This window comes from Mustela lutreola, chromosome 2 (assembly GCF_030435805.1).
Source record: "Mustela lutreola isolate mMusLut2 chromosome 2, mMusLut2.pri, whole genome shotgun sequence".
In the NCBI taxonomy this organism is placed as follows: Eukaryota; Metazoa; Chordata; class Mammalia; order Carnivora; family Mustelidae; genus Mustela; species Mustela lutreola.
Genome location: NC_081291.1, coordinates 164,806,964 through 164,826,291, shown reverse-complemented (window position 1 = coordinate 164,826,291; position 19,328 = coordinate 164,806,964). Strand labels below are relative to the sequence as shown.

The 19,328-nt window shown below is 41.8% G+C and overlaps 2 protein-coding genes across 11 annotated transcripts in view; one reads left to right on the top strand and one right to left on the bottom strand.

The window, feature by feature from the left end:
- Window positions 1-12,868, bottom strand: part of SPICE1 (spindle and centriole associated protein 1) — a 63,413-nt gene extending 50,545 nt beyond the window's left edge. For 3 of the 5 annotated variants that reach the window (XM_059164099.1, XM_059164102.1, XM_059164103.1), the window contains exon 1: window positions 2,667-2,775. The gene's annotated coding sequence lies outside the window, so the exon portion shown is untranslated. Of the gene's footprint in view, window positions 1-2,232; window positions 2,639-2,666; window positions 2,776-12,757 lie in introns of those variants that run through there. The other 2 variants (XM_059164101.1, XM_059164100.1) reach the window with 2 other exon arrangements.
- A 1,205-nt stretch (window positions 12,869-14,073) lies between these two features.
- Window positions 14,074-19,328, top strand: part of SIDT1 (SID1 transmembrane family member 1) — a 98,546-nt gene continuing 93,291 nt past the window's right edge. Inside the window, exons 1-2 of one of the 6 annotated variants that reach the window (XM_059164095.1) lie at window positions 14,081-14,268; window positions 14,354-14,927. In XM_059164095.1, coding sequence (XP_059020078.1) covers window positions 14,718-14,927 — 210 coding nt within the window. In that variant the 5' untranslated portion in view covers window positions 14,081-14,268; window positions 14,354-14,717. Of the gene's footprint in view, window positions 14,928-19,328 lie in introns of all 6 variants that reach the window. The other 5 variants (XR_009351134.1, XM_059164097.1, XM_059164094.1 and 2 more) reach the window with 5 other exon arrangements.

The window sequence follows — 19,328 nt, the reverse complement described above, 5'->3', positions numbered from 1 at the left end:
AGCCTGGAAGCAGACTTTTCCCAAGCTGGGTTCTAGATGAGAACACAGACCACCAACACATTAATCCTAACTTTGTGAGACCGTAAGCACTCTACCAAGCTAAACCATGCCCAAATTCCTGCCTCACAGAAACTGTGAGATAATGAGTATTGTTTTAAGTCACTAGGTTTGTGATAATTTGTTATACAGTATAGGAGACTAATATGTTAGCCAACTCTCAATTCCAGCCTGTGTGTGCTAAGATCACAAAGGGAGAACTAAGCTGTAATGTAGGAACAACCCTTGCACTGAAAAGTGTTCTCTTGAACATCAGCAATACAAGTGGGCATATTTTTCTTAACCCAGGATCAGACTTTGTGGTCTAAAAAAGGAATTTTGAGTCATTTACAGATATCAGATATTGTAGGGGAGCTGTAGTTCATATGCTGAAATGCAAGACTATAGAGATATTCTGATGATTTTTAGTACTAAGGAGTACAAAATCAGCATAGCCCAGAAAATCTAGGCCTGTTTGGAGAAAATCTAAAATATTAATACTTTCTTAACTGTAAATTGTTGGTGCCTTCTTACCTCTTCTCAAGCCTTTTCCAACACTAAAGACTCCCACTGCTGGAAGCCCTCCCCTCCCTTGGTTTCCATGACACTTTTTCTCTCAGTTTCTCTCCTATTCACCTCCCCTTTTTTTTGCAGGCTCAGATACCACATAATCAAAAACTTCACGCAGTTCTACCTCAACCCTCTTATCTTTACACTGGACACCCTCTCTCTTCATCCAATAATTGTTTTTTATAAGCTATCATATGCCAGACACTGACTGGCATTGGAGATAAAGCAGTAAACAGTTCTAATATGGTACAAGCTCTCATGGAGAGCTTTCTTACTTTCACTTTCTTACTAAAAAGTAAGAAAGGTGTTCACATCTTTCCTCAGTGACCTTACTCATACCCTTGAACAAAGCTACAAGTGCACTGGGCACATAAACACATAAACACACTGTTAAAATGAGCCCCAAATCAAGGATCCACATTATTCCTCAATATACCAAATGCTCATTTCCAACTGCCTTCTGTGTGTATCTCCCAAATATCTCACATACAATATAGTCAAAATATAGCTTATCATCCATGCCCCTCCCCACCAACCTCTAGTTCTTGATATACAACTGGCATGCTCAGTAAATGTCTGAACTCAACTGAACTTACAGAATTACCATCCTCCTGGTTGCTCCAGTTTAAAATCTTAGTTATTAGCATCATCTGCTACTCCTTCCTGTCTCTTAGCCAATCAGATACCGGAATTTATTCATTCTCTCATCTGTCCCCTCTTCATCTCTACTAGGAATGTCTTCGTCCAAGCTCTTTCTCCTAACTGAACTCCTTCACTCATATGCTACTTCGTTATCCATTATTTCAACAAATATTTTGAAAACATCTGCCAAGAGCCAGGCACAAAATACAATAAAGTAAAATAGTCTGCACCCTCACAGAGCTTGGGGTTTATCAGAAGACCACAATTAAAATGAGTAATCTCAATAAAAAGTAAATTCAGTGTCATGTGAATACCTAACTTACTCTACTCAGTACAAAAAGACCACTACATCCCCGTAATTGCTCCCAAAATGTTTAAGCTGAGAGTTAAAGTATGAATAAAGCTAGAAATGGGGGGAAAGAATGTTCCTGGTGGGAGAAAAAGCATTTACAAAGGGTTTGAGAAGTTCAGTTTGACCAGCAAATTTGAAAAGGTGAGAGGCTAGAAAGAGGTTAAAAGAGAAAGGCAGAGGACGTATCATGGCCTTCTAAGCTACAGCAATTTGAACACTATCCTAAAGAAGCCACAGAAGCCACTCGAGGATTTTAGGGAAGGAGAGTTATGATGAGATTTAGCAAATCCACTCTGGCTGGTGGAAAACTGACCAAAGGGAAACAGGACCTCCTTCCAAAAACTGTCGCTGCAATCAATCCTTCGTCCCTATATCAGGACAGAGTATAACTCTCAGCCCTTTACTTTCTTCCCCCAAAAGATTTTAATAGCTCGTCCCTGCAGAGAGGACTCCAACTCAGCTACGCACTAGGAGCCTCTGCCCTCCTTGTGGCAGGGCTGACCTGCCCTTCCAGTCTTTGCTCCTCTCAACCTCCCACACATCTAACTCTCGCCGTCACAAGTTGCTCCACCCATCCTTTCTGCTCTGCGGGGAACCCCATCAGACTTTCGCTCCCTTCTCCACGCGCTTACCTCCACTCACTCCTCAAAACTCATTCCGGCGGCTCCTCCTGATAAACTCTTTTCTGAACGTCCAGTCGACTGAAATGACACTCCCTGTCCCCCCGGTACCCTGGGTATTCTGCCTCCCGCTACACTGCAAATTCCTTGATGGCTACAATAGGGTACCCCCCAACTTCAGCTCTCTCCCCGAAAGCGCTGCGCACACTAAAGGTGCACCTAAGGGGAGCGCGCTAGACACTAACACACCCACTCATCCTGACACACACAGACAGTCGCAAAACAGAGTCGCGGTGCGCTTTCCGCACTAAGGATCCTCCACCAGGCGCCTAAAGCCCCAGGGAACGCAAGGGAGACGCCACCACCGTTTTCCCCTCCTGCAGGCCGGTCCCTAAGACGCGCTAGGGCTACAGGCTGCAGGTCCCCGCCACCTCGTCGCAACCTGCCTTTCCGTTTCCCGATGGCCTCCTCCACCTCCACTAAAACTTCAGGCTCCAGAACTGCCCGGCCCGCCACAGGATAACGCAGCCGACAACTTCCGGGATGTTGCCTAGGCTACCCGAGCCCCGCCCCCACTCCCTGGCGTATATCCGGTGAGGCCAGTGCGCAGGCGCCTCCCACAGGCTGGCAGAAATTGTGGGAAAAGGCTTTTGTGCGTCTTTCTTAACTGTGCTCTGTGTAGGATTCAGGGCAAGGCTTTGGAGGGTAGGCGTGTGGCACTAGCCAGTTTCTCGTGAACTCTCTCCACACCAGGCTTCACATACAACATTTATTTGCTTTCACCTTTATTTATTTATTTTTTCCAAGAATGTTTATACTGCCTACCAATGTGCCATAGACTGACTATAGTAGGCCCTCCGGGATCTAGAAACACTCAAGATCTCTGTGGTCAGTAAGCTTACTGCATGGTAGTAAACAGCTATCAACAACACCAATGTAAAATTAGAACTGTGACAAGTACTAGAAGATACTAGATACTAAATTTATAGGAGTATTTGTAGGAATTACTCGAAATCTGAAAAGTAGATGAGTCAGCTACCAGGGAAGAATAAAACAACCCTGCAGAGGGAGGCATATATGCGAAGCTGTGTGGCAAGTGCAAAGAACTGGAAGAAGTTCAGTATATCTGAAGATGAGAGAGCAGTGGGAGCTTAGTGTAAGGAAAGCTGGTTTAATAAGGCTAGAGCCAGGACAGGAAGAGCTGTGTGGGCCACGTTAAGGACTTTACAAGCATTTTATTTGAAAATAGACCTAATTTGCTCCAATAGGACAACTTCCTTTAGTCCTTGGTTTTCTATTGTTAGGACATATCCATACAGGGACCAGCAAATACATTCAGCACCTTCTAGATGCTAAGAACTGCCTTCTAATAGTTTCCACTATGACTGGGGAAGTTGATGTAGATATATTTGATGATCAATCAATATAATCATTCCCTACATACATCCTCAGCTCCCTGCCCTTCTCTGAATTACTGTAATACTGGGCAAAACCACAACTCTGGCCTTAGCAAAACTACATACTAAGTGCCTACACCTTTGCAACTGAAACTGAAAGAAGAAAAACACCCAACCATGTTGACTTTCAATTCATAATCACTAGTTTTATTTTTTTTAACACATTTATTTTTTTGTTTGACAGAGAGAGAGAGAGCACACAAGTAGGCAGAGAGACAGAGAAGGAGGTGGAAGCAGGCTCCCCGCTGAGCAGAGTCCAGTGTAAGGCTGGACCACAGGACCCTGAGATCATGACCTGAGCCAAAGGCCAAGGCCTAACCCACTGAGCTACTCAGGTGCCCTTAAAGATGCCCCAAAACCATATTAAACTTCCCCCTCCACTGATTTCTCTTACCCTTCTACATGACAACTTTATACCGTCTCTCACATCCAACATATCTTCCTCTATCCTCAGTTTCAGGCAGTAGTCTTGCTTCCTAATTCATTGGACACTGAAGCAATCTGAAGAGAATTTCCGTAAGTCCATATTGCTAATTCAGTCCTTATATCACATCTTTACCCACAAACTTGCCTTCCAGAATCTTAACAAAACCGAAACACAAGAAAGATGAACATTACATCAGTAATGTACATAAGTGTACATAACAAATTACACATTAAATTGTTCAGAAACATATATTTAAAATATATGTAAAAGTAAATGCATGGCAACAATTACATAAAGGCCAGAGGACAAAAATGGAAGTCTATTACTGTAAGATTCTTATATTATTCCTTATGTGTATAATATTACTTGCCGGTAGACTATAATAAGTTAAATATGTATATCATAAACCCTAAAGCCATCACTAAAATACTAAATACTAAAAATACTAAAAATTACTTAACTAGCCTAAAAGTAAGCAGAAAAAGTACAAAAAATGAAACAAAGACCAGGTGGGAGAAATAGAAAACAAATAGCAAGATGATAGATTCATGTCAATCATTACATTAAATATAAATGGTCTAAATACCCCTGTTAAAAGGCAGAGATTATCAGCATAGGTTTTTTTAATTGCTTCCTATTAGAAGAAACTACATTAAATATAAAAAGTGAAGTTTAAAGGGGCACTTGGGTGGCTTAGTGTGTTAAAGCCTCTACCTTCGGCTCAGGTCATGATCCCAGGGTCCTGGGATCGAGCCCCACATCGGGCTCTCTGCTCAGTGGGGAGCCTTCTTCCTCCTCTCTCTGCCTGCCTCTCTTCCTACTTGTAATCTCTGTCTATCAAATAAATAAAATCTTTTTTTAAAAAAACTGAAGTTTAAAGTAAAAGATAAAAAGATATGTCATGCTAACACTGGTCAAATGAAGTTGAAATGGCTTCATCAGTATTAGATGAACTAGTTTTCAGAGAAAAGAATATTTCCAGGGGTAAAAAAGAAAAAAAATCGTTTCATGATGACAAAGAGGATATTAAATCAAAAATATAAAAATCCTAAACACTTATTCACTTAATAAGAGAGCTTCAAAATAAATGAAGCAAAAACTGATGGAACTGCAATGTAAAATTAAAAGTCCACAATTATAATCAGAAAGATTCAAGTCATACTAGGAATGTTCTCTGACTACAATGCAATCAAATTAGAAATCAGTAACATAATGATTCTTGTCAAATCCTTCAAAATTTGGGGAAAAAATAATACACCTCTTAAAAAGCCATTAGTCAAACAAGAAATCAAAGCAGAATGTATTTTGCACTAAATGAAAATGAAAATACAGGATATCAAAATTTGTGAAATGTAACAGAAATAGTACTTCAAGAGAAATACATGAGACTAAACGCCTATATAGAAAAGAAAGTCTCAAATCAGTGGCCTCAGCTTTTACCTTCAGAAATTAGATAAATAAATAAAAACAAGTTAAATCCAAAGTAATAAGAAGAAATAAAATATAAAGATCAAAACTGAATCAATAAAAGAGAAAGGCAAAATAAAAGAAAAATAATGACAGTGATGGTTGGATCTTTGAGAAGATTAATTAAATTGCTGAACCTCTAAAATAAATTGATCAGGAAAATGACCTATAAACGACCAATATCAGAAGTGAGAGCAGTGAAATATTCTACAAACTCTAAAAGAATGTATTTTGAACAACCTTATGGTAATAAATCTAATAAAACAGATAAATGGACAACTTTCCTGAAAGACATAAATTACCAAGGCTTTCTCAAGAAAAAAATAGATAACCTGAATTGCTCTATATCTGTTACAGAGAGGAAACAAGAGAGAGACATAAAGGAGGAAGGAAACTTTAGAGGGTAATGGATATATAGATAATGGTTTCATGGATATGTATGTATATAACACAAGTGATATGTGCACGTTAAATATGTGAAGTTTATCATCAGTTATACTCAAGAAAGCTGTTTATATAGATTTATTTGCATGGTCCAAATATAAGCTGGGTGAGCTCCCCAAACCGTAAGATGCCCTGCTTCTACTTAGCCTAATTCCAGCTTCCACATTCCAACTTCCAATCAGTGTTTCTGAAGTTTTCCCTTTATTACACTATAAGTCTTTTTACTCCTCTCCTATCTTTGAGTCTCTGCCTAATGCAGGTGATGGTGGCTGAAATCTTTCCTATATCAAGTTCTGAATAAACAGTCTGTTTACTCTCATGTCAATAGACTTTGTTTCTACAACTGCTTAGATTTTTTAATGACATTGATTTTTTTTAATATTGGCAAGATTTGTTAATACCTGATAAGATCCCTTTCAGTTAGGTTCAAGAGCATGTTTTATCCAATGTATCTTCCAATAGATGAAATTGCCTGGTTGATGATCATCAAGAGCCTATTTAAGGTTATTTATTTGAGACAGAGCGAGAGAGAGAACATGCCTGAGTTGGGCGAGAGATAAAGGGGGAGAGTCTTCAAACAGATTCCCCACTAAGCAGTGAGCCAAGTACAAGGCTCCATCCCATGCCCCAGAAGATCAGGATTTGAGCTGAAACCAAGAGTCGGATGCTAAATGAACTGCGCCACCCAGTGCCGCATAAAGAGCCTATTTAAAAGTGTTGTGAGAAGCTGGCCTTAACTTACTTACTCATGGGTATGGTACATGTTTCCCTTGCAATATTTTGCCACATCTCCATGCTACAGAGAAGAGTCTAATATCAAGCATAAAATTTCTAAATGTGTGGGCCTTCCTGTTAACATTTCATTGGGACATAATCAATGTATCTCTGAGGGAATGGGTCATATGGCCTTACAGACTAGTGGGAGTACATTTAGCCAAGGGAGATCAAGGATTTCTGAAAGTTTGGCTAATTTTAATTTAAGGATGCCATTTGTTCTTTTGATTTTTCCCAGAAGTTTGTGGATGCTAGGACAATACAGTTTTTGAGAAAGGGTAATGATTCACAAATTTCTTTTAAAAGGATTCATATAAATTCTGTCTTGGTCATTGGATATAAAAATTGATATACCCCAGGTTTGAAACATAAAATCAAACAGCTTTTCAGAGACTGAAAAAAATTACAGCAAAGATCTTCAGCAAGGAAATGGCTTAACCCATGCTGTGGTGAGTGGGAACTGGATAAAACTCATCCAAAGGTGTTTAAAGGGACTTTGAGACTTTGGCTCCCACCATGCCTCATCTTTACAGGTTGCATTCTGTCTTTTTTTAAAGTTTCCCAACTAATGTTGATTTGAAATTGTTAGCAAGTTTTTAAAGATTTGATTTATTTTTTTGACAGGGAGAGATAGAGAGAGCCAGAGCACACAAGCAGTGGAAACGGCAGAGAGGAAGGGAGAAGCAAACTCCCCACTGAGCAGGGAGCCTGACTTGGGGTTTGATTCCAGGACACTGGGATCATGACTTGAGCCAAAGACAGATGCTTAACTGAGTCACCCAGGCACCCCAATAGTAAGCAATTTGTCTTTACTGTGATGAGCCTTTTCATGGAGAAATTCAGCTAATAATCATTTGAAATCATCTGGTGCCACCAAATGGCCATGTTGAGTGTGCCAAGGATGATCTCAGTGAAGGATATTCTTCGTCTTTCCACTCTTCCATTTCCAAATCAGTCGTTTAATGTGGGTATTTAATGATGGCCTCTTTGAGGCAATCTAGAGATTTATCCTTTGGGGTTTTAGTTAGTATCACAAGCTTGGTTAAAGCAGCTTATCTGGCAAAATGATCTGCTGGAGGATTTCCTTTAACTCTGTTAGCATCAGCCTCAGTCTTTACAATAGCCATCTCCCAGGGCACCTGGGTGGCTCAGTGGGTTAAATCCTCTGCCTTCAGCTCAGGTCATGATCCCAGGGTCCTTGGATCGAGCCCCACATCAGGCTCTCTGCTCGGCGGAGAGCCTGTTTCCCCTTCTCTCTCTCCGCCTGACTCTCTGCTTACTTGTGATCTCTGTCTGTCAAATAAATAAATAAAATCTTTAAAAAAAAAAATATCCATCTCCCTGGAAGGTAGAAGTGTATCTAAAAGTTCCTTAACTTGTCCACTTCTGCTGGTGTTCCAGCAGAAGTAAGGAAAACTTTTTGTTTCTAAAACATCATGCACTACTCCAGAAACATGCTTGCTATCTGCATGCATGTTTATTTACTCTCAGGACTTTGTCTGATTGACAAGCTCTGCAAAATATTATGAATTCTGCCATATGCACTTACTTTACCTCAGGTAGATGACTATCCTACAAAGGAAAGTTTAGATAAGTGATACCATTAGAGATAGCCTAATAACCAGTTTCAATTCTGAAGTACCACCCATGAACAAATAGTACGTCTAGATTCTCAGTGTGAGTCTCCAGTAAAGCTAGGCAATTTGCAGAAAGTCCCGTAACTGAAGAAAGACAATTACGGAGTTCCTCTTCTTCAAAGCAAAAGAGTGGTAGGATTCAGGGTATTGTAGCAGTGGCTAGGAATGTAAGAGGGAGAGGGCAACAAGGGGTATAAATCCATAAGAGGTTAATCAATGGACTTCAGGGTGTTGCGGGTTCTCCAGGAGACTTGACCGGTAGTCAAGTCAGTACTGCATGTGGAACCATAAAATCAAACAAGGAACCTAGAACTAATTCCACAGAAGTTTTGCAGTGGCACTATTGCCCTAACACAGAGGGTATTATCCTTTGCAACTGGAGTAGTTGTGAGGCTACAGTAAGTGATGGGGTTTTTACGGTGTCCATGAAGTTGACTTAAAGCCCCGAGGCTTTAAACCCCAGAACACTCATGCACAAATAGACAAAAGCGTTTCTGTTGTTTGTAGGGATGTCCAGGCAAGTGGGCTGTCAAGGACCTTTCTTCAGATTAAAGAAGGCTTGTGTAACACTTGGGCTCCCAGAAGAGAGTGGATCTTACTAAAACCTTAGTCATTTCATAAAGAGGTGTCACAATCTCAGAAAAAAATTACACCCCTTGTCTGAAATATTAGACCTAGATGTCATCTCAGTTATAATTTTGTGAGGGGTCTAGGATAGTTTTGGATAGTCTTTATCCTTTTATGAGAGAATGTTTTTCACTCCTTCAAATAGCCCATGCCCTAAATAATGTACCTTGTTTTGACAAAACTGTAATTATCTCTTTTGAGATGTTATGCCTTTTTTCTGTTAAGGCTGAGAGCTACAGGCTTCTATGAACAAAGTAGGAAATTACCCACATATTACATCAGAAATGAAGCATAAGGGAAATTTGGATCTTTTGGTCATTGATTAAAGGCCAAAGAAAAATAGGAAGGGGCTTCAGTGAACCCTTAGGGTCTAGCTATCCATGTCTATCATTGCCCCCTCAGATGAAGGCAAAAGGATATTGACTCTTAAGTGTAGGAATACATCCAGAAAAGGCACTAGCAATGATCCACTACAGGGAAGGAGGTGGTTTGTGGGAGAATGGATGACAGGATGGAATTTGGGGTAGGTATTAATGGAGAAGGAGAGATAACAATTGTATTGGTGTCCTGAGATCTTAAACAAATCAATATACTTGTCCACTTGGTTTCTTTACTGGCAGGACAGGAATGTTACAAGGGCTCATGTACCTTATGAGAAAGGACTCTTTATATAAGGCTCTCAACTATAAATTTGAGTCTTTTCTTGCTCTAGCTTCTAACCTGGGGGAAGTTTGAGAACTTGATAAACTCTAAATTGACTTTAATATATGCTGTTCCAATTATTTTTCCTATGTCAAAGGGGATTTTAGCCCATAAAGAGTCAAGTACAATGTCAAGATCTGTATCTGGAGTATACATCAAGTATACTGGAGAAGGAAAGTTTTATACGAAGCAGACACAAGTTGATTAGGAATTGATACATCCTCTGAAACCTCAAGAAATAGTCCCTCTGGTGTGCATTTAGTATTTCAGCACTATTTGCTAAGTAGATCTCTCCCTAATAAATTTGTAGATGCGGTATCACAGAGGAAGAAGAGATGTCAATCAAGGATCCAAAAGTTGTAGCTCAGTGCTGGGAGATAGGGACAAATCTGTGAGTTGTTTGAAATACTTACACTTTTGTTCTATGCTTACACCAAGGAAGAGATTGAACAAAGATGGCAGGGTTTAATGTAGAACAGTTAGTGTTGTTGGGAGATATTTTCTGTTTGTCCCTAAATCTCCTATAGTTTCATCTTTTTATTTGTTTGCATGATTAAATTATGATCCAATCAACTTTTATTTGAAATGTTTTGGGTTTGGCTCTTGGAAGACTTAGACTTCTTTTTCTGGCCTTTTTCTGACCCGAAGGTTTTTCATGGAAAGAGAGATCCTCAGGTCGCTTTCCAGGTTGATCCAATCGGCTTTTGTCATCCAGGATTTAGCATCTGAGGTTCTGATCAACATGCATGCAAGTTGATACAGGTCAGGCAACTCTGGGTCATGTGCATCCAAAGGATTACAAATTCTTCTATGAGTCTTCGCTAGTCTTGCTTGGGTTTAGGGAAATCATTCATTGTAGCTCTTAATTCGTCTCAGATTCAAAGTTTAAATTCTACAGACACCTGCATACCTGGCTTATGGGAGGGATAGACTATTGGAGTCAACTAGCATTTGGAGGCTTTAGAGAGTTGCTGGGAAAAGATAGGGCATCTGAACAGGGGAAAAGGAAGGAAGAGGTGCAGAAGGAGGGACTTCAGAAGAATAAGGGGGAAGGGAGAGAGCTGGCCACAGGAAAGTAACTGAAGGACTTGGAGGGGGAGGACTTACTATCTAAATGAATCTAGATTATAGGTTAAGCTTGCCAAATTTCTCATTAGTTTTGACCAAAGAATATTTTAGTAAGTGAATTTTTAACATAATTTCATTTGAAGTCCTCTGCAAACCACTCAAAAAATGGGGTCCATTGGATCTGAGAAATCTTTATTCTTTTTGTTTTTTAAAGCATCTGTCAAATAAACAATTTTGGTCAAGGCCGATATTCCACAATGGTCATTTAAGGCCCAGGTCATCCTTGGTGAAATTTTGTCATTTGAAACATATAGGTGCAAAAATTAGAATTGTAATGAGTGTACATATAAGAAGGTGCAAAAATTAGAATTGTAATGAGTGTACATATAAGAAGTGAAGCTTCTCGAAAAGGAAAAGAATTAAACTTAGCCGAGACTGTCAGAGCTGGCAGCTGAAAGTGATGCTTGTGTACTTTGAGTCTTGAGACTCCAGCTTGAAGGGAGCTGCCTCCAAATGTAGACCCAACAACCTATACCTGCGAGCAGGTGGAAAACCAGAGAGAATGTTCTCTGGGAATCAAAGCCAAACTCTAAGGACAAAACAATGGAAACAAAGGATAGCCTAGTTTTATAGGTGATCCAAAGCAAAGTTTGCCCAAAAGAAGGCTGGTCCAGTGTTCTGCTCTATGACAGCCAATATTTTTGGAAAATAGAACACAAAACAGAAGCAGGAAAGAGAGCAAAGATGGCTGAAAAGGAATAGCTGAACTCCACCAAAGATGCCAAACAAATGGAAACCAACAACAAAACCCAGATATCAAACTGAGATGAGATAGCCAAAAAACTCAGAAGCAAAAAAAAAGCCAAGCTCTGACATGGTGTTCACTTACCATGTCAACGCATACCCAACAAGTGAGCTGTAAGGCCCAGAGGCCCTTGGTGAGTATCGCACCTGGGTAAAGGCTGGAGCCATTCAAATGGCAACAGATTTCCTCATGCAGAGGTGGCTTGCTATAGCAAGCAACCATCTCCTCTGCTTGACCAAGACTCAAAGACAGGCAGGGGACTGGGAATGCTTTATAATGAAGAAAAGGCAAGGTTTCAGAATACTCTGATTGTATCTTGGTGGTACAGAGAAGCTGCAAGCAGACTAACTAGAAGTGGGGCATTTTTATGGTTCACAAAATATATTTGGCTTCCTCTGATGAATCTTGAGTTGGGAGCAGAGGCAAAAATTGGGGAACTCGGCAGTCACTGACCAAGTCCTGATCATTCTGGGCCATTTGCTGCAAAGATTGTGGTTTGTCTTCCTAGACCAGGTGCTGTAGAGTTTGGGGTCAGAGGTCTATTATCATATATAGTCTGGTCATTGACTGTTCATATATTCAGCCTGTCACAGTGGAAGCTTGGCATTGTAGATATTCTACAAGTCTGATTGCTGAACCGTATTTAACTTTTTAGCTGTTGAACTAGGAGTCATACAATAATAATATTTAGTCATACAACGTGTAAACTTTCTAATATAATTTCAAAAACATTCTTCTGACCCTCCCCCCATCTTTACAGCAACCTTGTGATCCTGAGAGGTTAATTACCCAAGGCCATTCAATGGAATGAGGATTAGATCATAGTATAATTTGTAATATATAATTCAAATTATATATATGTCATCTATAATGGCTTTAAGATAAATGTTTTGGCTTCTTTGCTAAGATAAAGGATCTGTTCTAATCACTTCTAATTTCAATGCTTAAAGTTAGGGTCATAGCTCCTTCAAATACCCACAAGGCTGTCATGTGGAAGAAGGATTAAGTTTATTCCTATGGCTCCAGAGGGCAGAACCCATGCCAGTGAGTGAAAGAGAGGCAGATTTCAATTTAGAATGTGAAATACCGTTCTAGTAATGAGACATTTGCCCGCAAAAGAAGGAGTTACCTTGTGCTAAAGCCAGTTCCTCATCTCCTATGTGCTGAGTAGGACTGCATGATCCTATAGCTGTAGAGAGTGCTTGAACGGGCCAGGCCAGCTAAACTTGAAGGACTTGATGAACGTCAAGTTTATTAAATTTTGTTAAATTCTGAAAAGAGATACAGACACTCTAAATACAGCAGTTCAATGTCTGGATGAAATTATCATATTTCTCAAAACAATGAGTAGCACTTTAAACTCTACCCCCAGACTCCTCTTTGAATTTGTATTTTTGTCCTTATGCCCATACATTTTCAAGAACATTTTTTTAAAAGTGAAAATTGTCCTAATAAGTACTCTCTAACTTAATCTTCCTTTAGTATTATTTTCTAATTGCACAGTTATGAAACATTATACCAAATGTGTTGAACTCATTTGTGATATTTTAATAAATTACAGGAATTCAGTGAGGTTAAAAACAACAAAAACAACTTGGGGTGCCTGGGTGGTTCAGTCCGTTATGCCTCAAACTGTTGGTGTTGGCTCAGGTCATGATCTCAGGGGCATAAGATCCAGTCCCCGAGTGAAACTCAGGGCTTGGTGTGGAGCCAGCTTGAGATTCTCTGTCTCCCTCACCCACTGCCCTACCTCCCTCTTGTGTGCGTTCTCTCTCTCTTTCTCTCTAAAATAACTAAACAAATCAAACCCTCCCTTTGAATGGTAAATGCTAGGATTTTAATCTGTAACTTAATTCTTTGAACATGATCTTTTCTTCTTCTGGCTTCTCTTTAAATGTTCCTTCAGACCGAATTCAATTTTATTACTTTCTAGTTTACAAATAACTTGAAGCTGAAATAAGACAGTGAGTTCTCTTCTGCGCCTGAACAGTGATTGTTTGATGTTCCCTAAGGACTTCCCAGGGATCCTCTTCCCACCTCACCCTTTATCTGTCTCTCCAGCTGTTTAAATCAAATCCCCTAAGTTCTGCCAGAAGAATAGCTCCTTATAATGACCCCTAGTTTCTCTCTTTTGAAAAAGAATTCAGAACCCCAGGGATTCTCCCAGGATCTAAGAAGTCCTCGCAGAAGTGAAGAAGGCAAGAAGTTGGCTCAGACGGAAAGTAACCCTCTGCAGAAAACCAGCTTCTCGGAGACCTTGACAACTTCCGGGACCAGATTTCAGGCGTGTTGGAAATTGTCTTCTTTACCCTATCTCTTCATTGTCTTTATGACTGTACATATGCAATAGGTACACAAACAGCGAGGGAGAGAGAAAGCGATAGTGTGAGGCTCTCCCTGAGAATAGAAGATGATAAAGAAATAAAACAGGTGTCTGGGAAGGGGTTCTGTTAGTGAAGGGAGACGTGAGAGTTAATAACCATCATTCAAACGGGCGGGAGTTCTCTGCAGGTAGCAGACAGGAAAAGCAAACTCGTGCACCCTCTTTGGGGACAGGCTCTGTTGCTTTCTCTTTCTTCGCTTGCAGTCGGTGCACATTTACTTGAAACAGACTGTATTTCCTGCTTCGTGGCTTATCAGGTTGACTCTTAAGACTAGTAACTATTTCTTTCCTTAATGTCTCTAATGCCTTTTAAAATTTATTATTTATTATTATTTTTTTGAGATTGATTAAGGACTAAATCTGTTGAAATTCTGGCTGGGTAAGTGGGGGATTATCAGAAATGAGAAAAGGGGGAGGAACGGGACTTGGAAGCGGGAGAGCTAAGCAGCAGCCCCAGGCCCCCGTACCCTCCGCCCCCGCTACCCCTGGCCCGCGACCTCCCGCGGAGACCCCAGGCGGCTGCATCAATATTTGATCGGGTCTTCGCCGGCTGATTGCCATCACTCGCCGGCGGGGCTTGCCAGGCATCACCCGCGCTGCGCTGAAGCCGGCGCCCAGGCCCGCCGGGGGGCTTTGCAAGGACCCGCTCTGCGCTCGCTCGCTCGCCAGGGAGGCTCTGCTTGGTAGCAGGGGCGCGGCGCCCACCATGCGGAGCTGCCCGCGGCTCGCGCTGCTTTGCGCGCTGCTACCCTGGCTCCTGCGGGCGGCGGCACCCCCGCGACCCGCGCAACCCCTCCCACGCCGCGACCCCCGCGACCCCGCCAGGGGCGCCGATTTTGATCGCGTCTACAGCGGGGTGGTGAGCCTCAGCACCGAGAACATCTACTCCTTCAACTACACCAGCCAGCCTGGCCAGGTAAGACACTCGCTCTCCTCGCTCGACTCCCAGGAACTTGCCAGATCTCAGAGCCCCGTCGCTGCTTTGGGTCCCCTGGGAATTGACCTCGGAAGTCCTCAGGGACCGGAGGACCCTCGTTCCCTTTCCCCTTCAATGCAATCAGTATCCTGCCCGAGGCTGCGGCATCCTCTCGCAAACCGGCCTCGGGGACAACTCTGGTTCATCTCGCACCTTCCCTGGCCTGGTCCCCTGGCATTTCAGGGCTTTGCAGAGGGGCGGGTTCCCTGCACCTTCTGTGGCTCCTGGCCCCCTGCTGGGCCTTTCTCTAGGAAACTCAATATTTCTGGGGTGGCGGAGGGAAAGGACCGCACTTCTGTGCCTAATCCCTGGGGGAGAAGGAACCTCATTTCATTTGGATGATTCTGCCAGACCCTTCTATTTCATAGCTCCTGGGGAGGGAGAGCTGCTCAGAATCTAAAATAGGAATGTGTGAGAATGGACGCAAGCTGCAGAGCGTGTGTGTGTTCAATAGTCACTTCCTGTGATTCTGTACTACTGTCACACGTCTGGGCTTCAGAAAAGCCACAAGACCTGGCCAGAGATGTTGCAACTGCAGCCATCAGCTGATCTATGAAGGTTTTGATGTTAAATAAGGATGGATAATTGTGGGAAAGTTCTAGACCTATTTCTGACAAGAATCGAGGTGAGACAAGGGGAGGAAATGACTGCTTCAGCAACTACCCCTTTGACACATATACTCTGATTATATAATGTAGAAAAAATGCATAGGTAGATTTTTCCGTTTGATATGGTCCCCTTTGGGTCACAGAGAAAAGAGAAGACTTGCCATTGTGCCTGCCTCTGGGTCTTCTTCCCATATGGATGTGTATATGTATCTCTTACTGTGACAGCGTTCCCTACTCCCTTGGGAGATTCCAGAACCAGATGACTTAGATACCACAATATGCCTTCCTCTCTAACTCTCAGTGAGAACCAGAGCTCAGAAACCTGGTAGCCTGGAGTAGTATTGAGTAGCATGGACCAGTTTGCCCACCATCACTCCCAGACATCTCCCTGAGCAATTTCCCCATCTCCAGGCTGGCACCAAAGGTCGCCAAGGCAGCACAGCCCTCACCCTGGCCAGTCGCCTGCTGACCTTCAGGTTGGATGTCCTGAAGTGAGCAGCGTGCCCATGTGCAGAGCCATTCTACTGGGGACAAGTGGGAGGGACAGTTTTTAATCCTCCCAATTCCATGTCACTCATCTCTTCCTGTCCAATGTGCGGTACAGACCTGCAGAGATGGTGCCATCTCAGTGAGTTGTGTTCCTAGCCCTGTCATTTGCTCAGAATGAATAGCCTGGAAAACTCCCTGATCTCTGGGGTACACTGTCAGTTTTCCCCTAAATCATTGGGAAGGGCATTCAGATGTTAGGTGCAAAGTGAGTCCTGACATCAGCCTTTATTTAGTATTTCTTACACTTCTGCTTAGAAATAGATGGGCTGTTTTTAAACTGTTGCTTGGCCTTTCTGCCCTTAGTATTTGGTGAGTTTCTCTGCCACAAGCATAGGTGCTCTGTGTGCAGCTGGGTCACCTGCTTGACTTCCCTAGAAAAGCCTGAGATATTGAGGACAGGGGCAGAGTCATGTTCATTTACTAATGTTTTTGAAAAGTGAATAAGTGAAGAAAGATTGAAGGAAACTGCAAAACTAAATAAAGGTAAATAAAATAAAATACATACTTTTGGGGGCGCCTGGGTGGCTCATCCAGTTAAGCATCCAGCTCTTGATTTTGGCTGAAGACATGATCTCAGGGCCCTGGGATCAAGCCTTGTGTCAGGTTCTTTGACTCAGCGTGGAGTCCACTTAGGATTCTCTCTCCCTCGCTCCCTTCCTGCTCCTCCTCTAAAATAAATAACTAAACCTTTAAGAAAAAGAAAAACAAAAATATATATACATATTTTAGTAGGTTGAAAGTGTGAGATCGTTCCAGATAAAAACAACATTTTTAACAATTGTTATGAAATTATGCCCTTTCCGTTTTGCCTGTCTACATGTTTAAATAGCTCTTGTTTTATAAAACAAGAGTGAAAACTCATTTTTTTAAAGATTTTATTTATTTATTTGACAGACAGAGATCAGAAGTAGGCAGAGAAGCCCGCAGAGAAGGGAGGAAGCAGGCTCCCTGCTGAGCAGAGAGCCTGATGCAGGGCTCCATCCCAGGACCCTAGGATCATGACCTGAACCGAAGGCAGAGGCTTTAACCCACTGAGCCACCCAGGTGCCCCTGAAAATTCATTTTTAAAATACTTTGCATAATACAATAAAAAGATGACAACCTCAGCAGTCCCTAAAATTTCACTAGTCTGAGAAATACAGTTGGGAACCATGGGGCTGGCAGATAACTCAGGTGTTTTAATTATTTTAACACTGGTATGAACCAGATGTCCTCAACGCTTACAGCTTTAGAGAGACCGCTTTTTAATTCTTTTTTTTTTCCTAAAGATTTTATTTATTTATTTGAGAGAGAGACAGTGAGAGAGAGCGTGAGAGGCGAGAAGGTCAGAGGGAGAAGCAGACTCCCCATGAAGCTGGGAGCCTGATGCGGGACTCGATCCCGGGACTCCTAGACCATGACCTGAGCCAAAGGCAGTTGCCCAACCAACCGAGCCACCCAGGTGCCCGAGAGACGGCTTTTTAGTATGCAAATAAAACAGTGAAAACCTCAATCCTCTTACTTGGGGAAATTGCTCCCTTTCACTCCCCCTGGTATTCCTGATATACCTCGTATTCTCCAGAGATGGCATTTTTCTCATCTATCTATCCAAACCATTACTCTTATTTCTCTTGATTGCCTCCTCTCTTCTTGGTCCCATTTGCCCCACATTGGATACCAGCGGCCCCATCTTCCAATACCATGAATACCATGCCTTTGAATATAGCAGAATTTTCCTGAAGGTTTGGACTGACATAAGGGAATTACAGAGCAGAGCAGGGTAGGTGATAGATTAAAGTGGAGATCTAGGCAATGCTGTCATAACTACTTATTAGCTATTCCCCACTAGGGGAAATTTCAAGATGGCGACACTACCTTTTAGGCCTGGTTTATCACCATGTTCTTGGCTACTCCCTACCCCAAATGCTGGCCTCTTCCACTCTCTAAATTTTTGTTAATTCATGAGAAGCAGTTTGTCTCCATTGCAGATCCCAAACTCACTGAAGGGCTCTGCTAAATAAAGCACTATGAACCCAAGAGCCATAGTTTGGCCAGGACCTTTTTCCTTTAACCTGACCCAAGTGTTGGTCAGGGACACCTCCCCTGCAGGGGTCATTTCCCACCCATCCCTCTTCAGTGCACCAAAGAATTGGGTTTAGGGGGGAAAAAGTATAGCCGTTTGAGTTTTCATCTTTTTCCCTTTACTCTTCAAGCCATTGTTATGTTTGACATTATTTTTTCTTCACTTTGGAAGAGAAAGGCTTTTCCCAATTTAGGCTTTGGTAAGAAGGGGAAGCTGCTGTGGAAACCTTGGCCCCTAATCTTTCCTGTCAGCCACTGCCTCTCCCATACCAAACACTGATCCAAAGAACTAGTTAGCCAGGCATGTGTCATGCTAATTAGCTGAGGTCAATATCAGGAAAAGCCTCACATGCCTTCTAGGCAGAGTAATGTAAATATGAAGTTGCCACTAAAAAAAAAAAAAAAACTCTGAAAGAATAGAGCGACTGCTTTAAAGAATAGTGAAAATAAGGATTGAAGGTGCAGGTTAAGCAAGATCATGGTTCATTTCACTTCCCTGAAGGGGAAGTATCTGGAGACTCCTTTTCAGGGGAGTAGAGTTTCACTGCGGGCGAACAGGGTGTTCTACCACTACTGGGCTGGAAATAAACTAGAAGGAAATCACCTTGTTGAGAAAGTCACCAGGCATATGTTTGACTAGGACAGAGGGCACGAAAGCAGGTTTATTGAGAAATGAGAATACTCCTGTAGAGACAGGTGGTGGCCATAATCAGATGTTTATACTTGAGCTAAATGCTGATAAGAAGGCTTTCAATAAAAAATGTACTTACCAGCGGGCAAGAAGTCTTCTCAGAAGCTTTCAGTCACAAACTTCGTTGTTCTTTGTAGATCTTTTAATTTGAAATGCTTCCCTGGATATATTCTTTTTGTTTATTCAATGGAAACATTTATCTTTTAATGACATATGCTTTTTTTTAATGCCCAAGGAACAATCCTTGACTTTATTCACCTCAACCTGTAGTTGTATATCTAGAACGAGCTATACTGCCTCTTGGATTCAAATTCAAAATATCTATCCAGTTCCGACAAACATTGAAATATAGATCAGGACACTCCAGTGGTAACTTCTAACTATACATTAGTGGTAACTTAGAAGAATGAAAACCTCTGATGTGATTAGCCT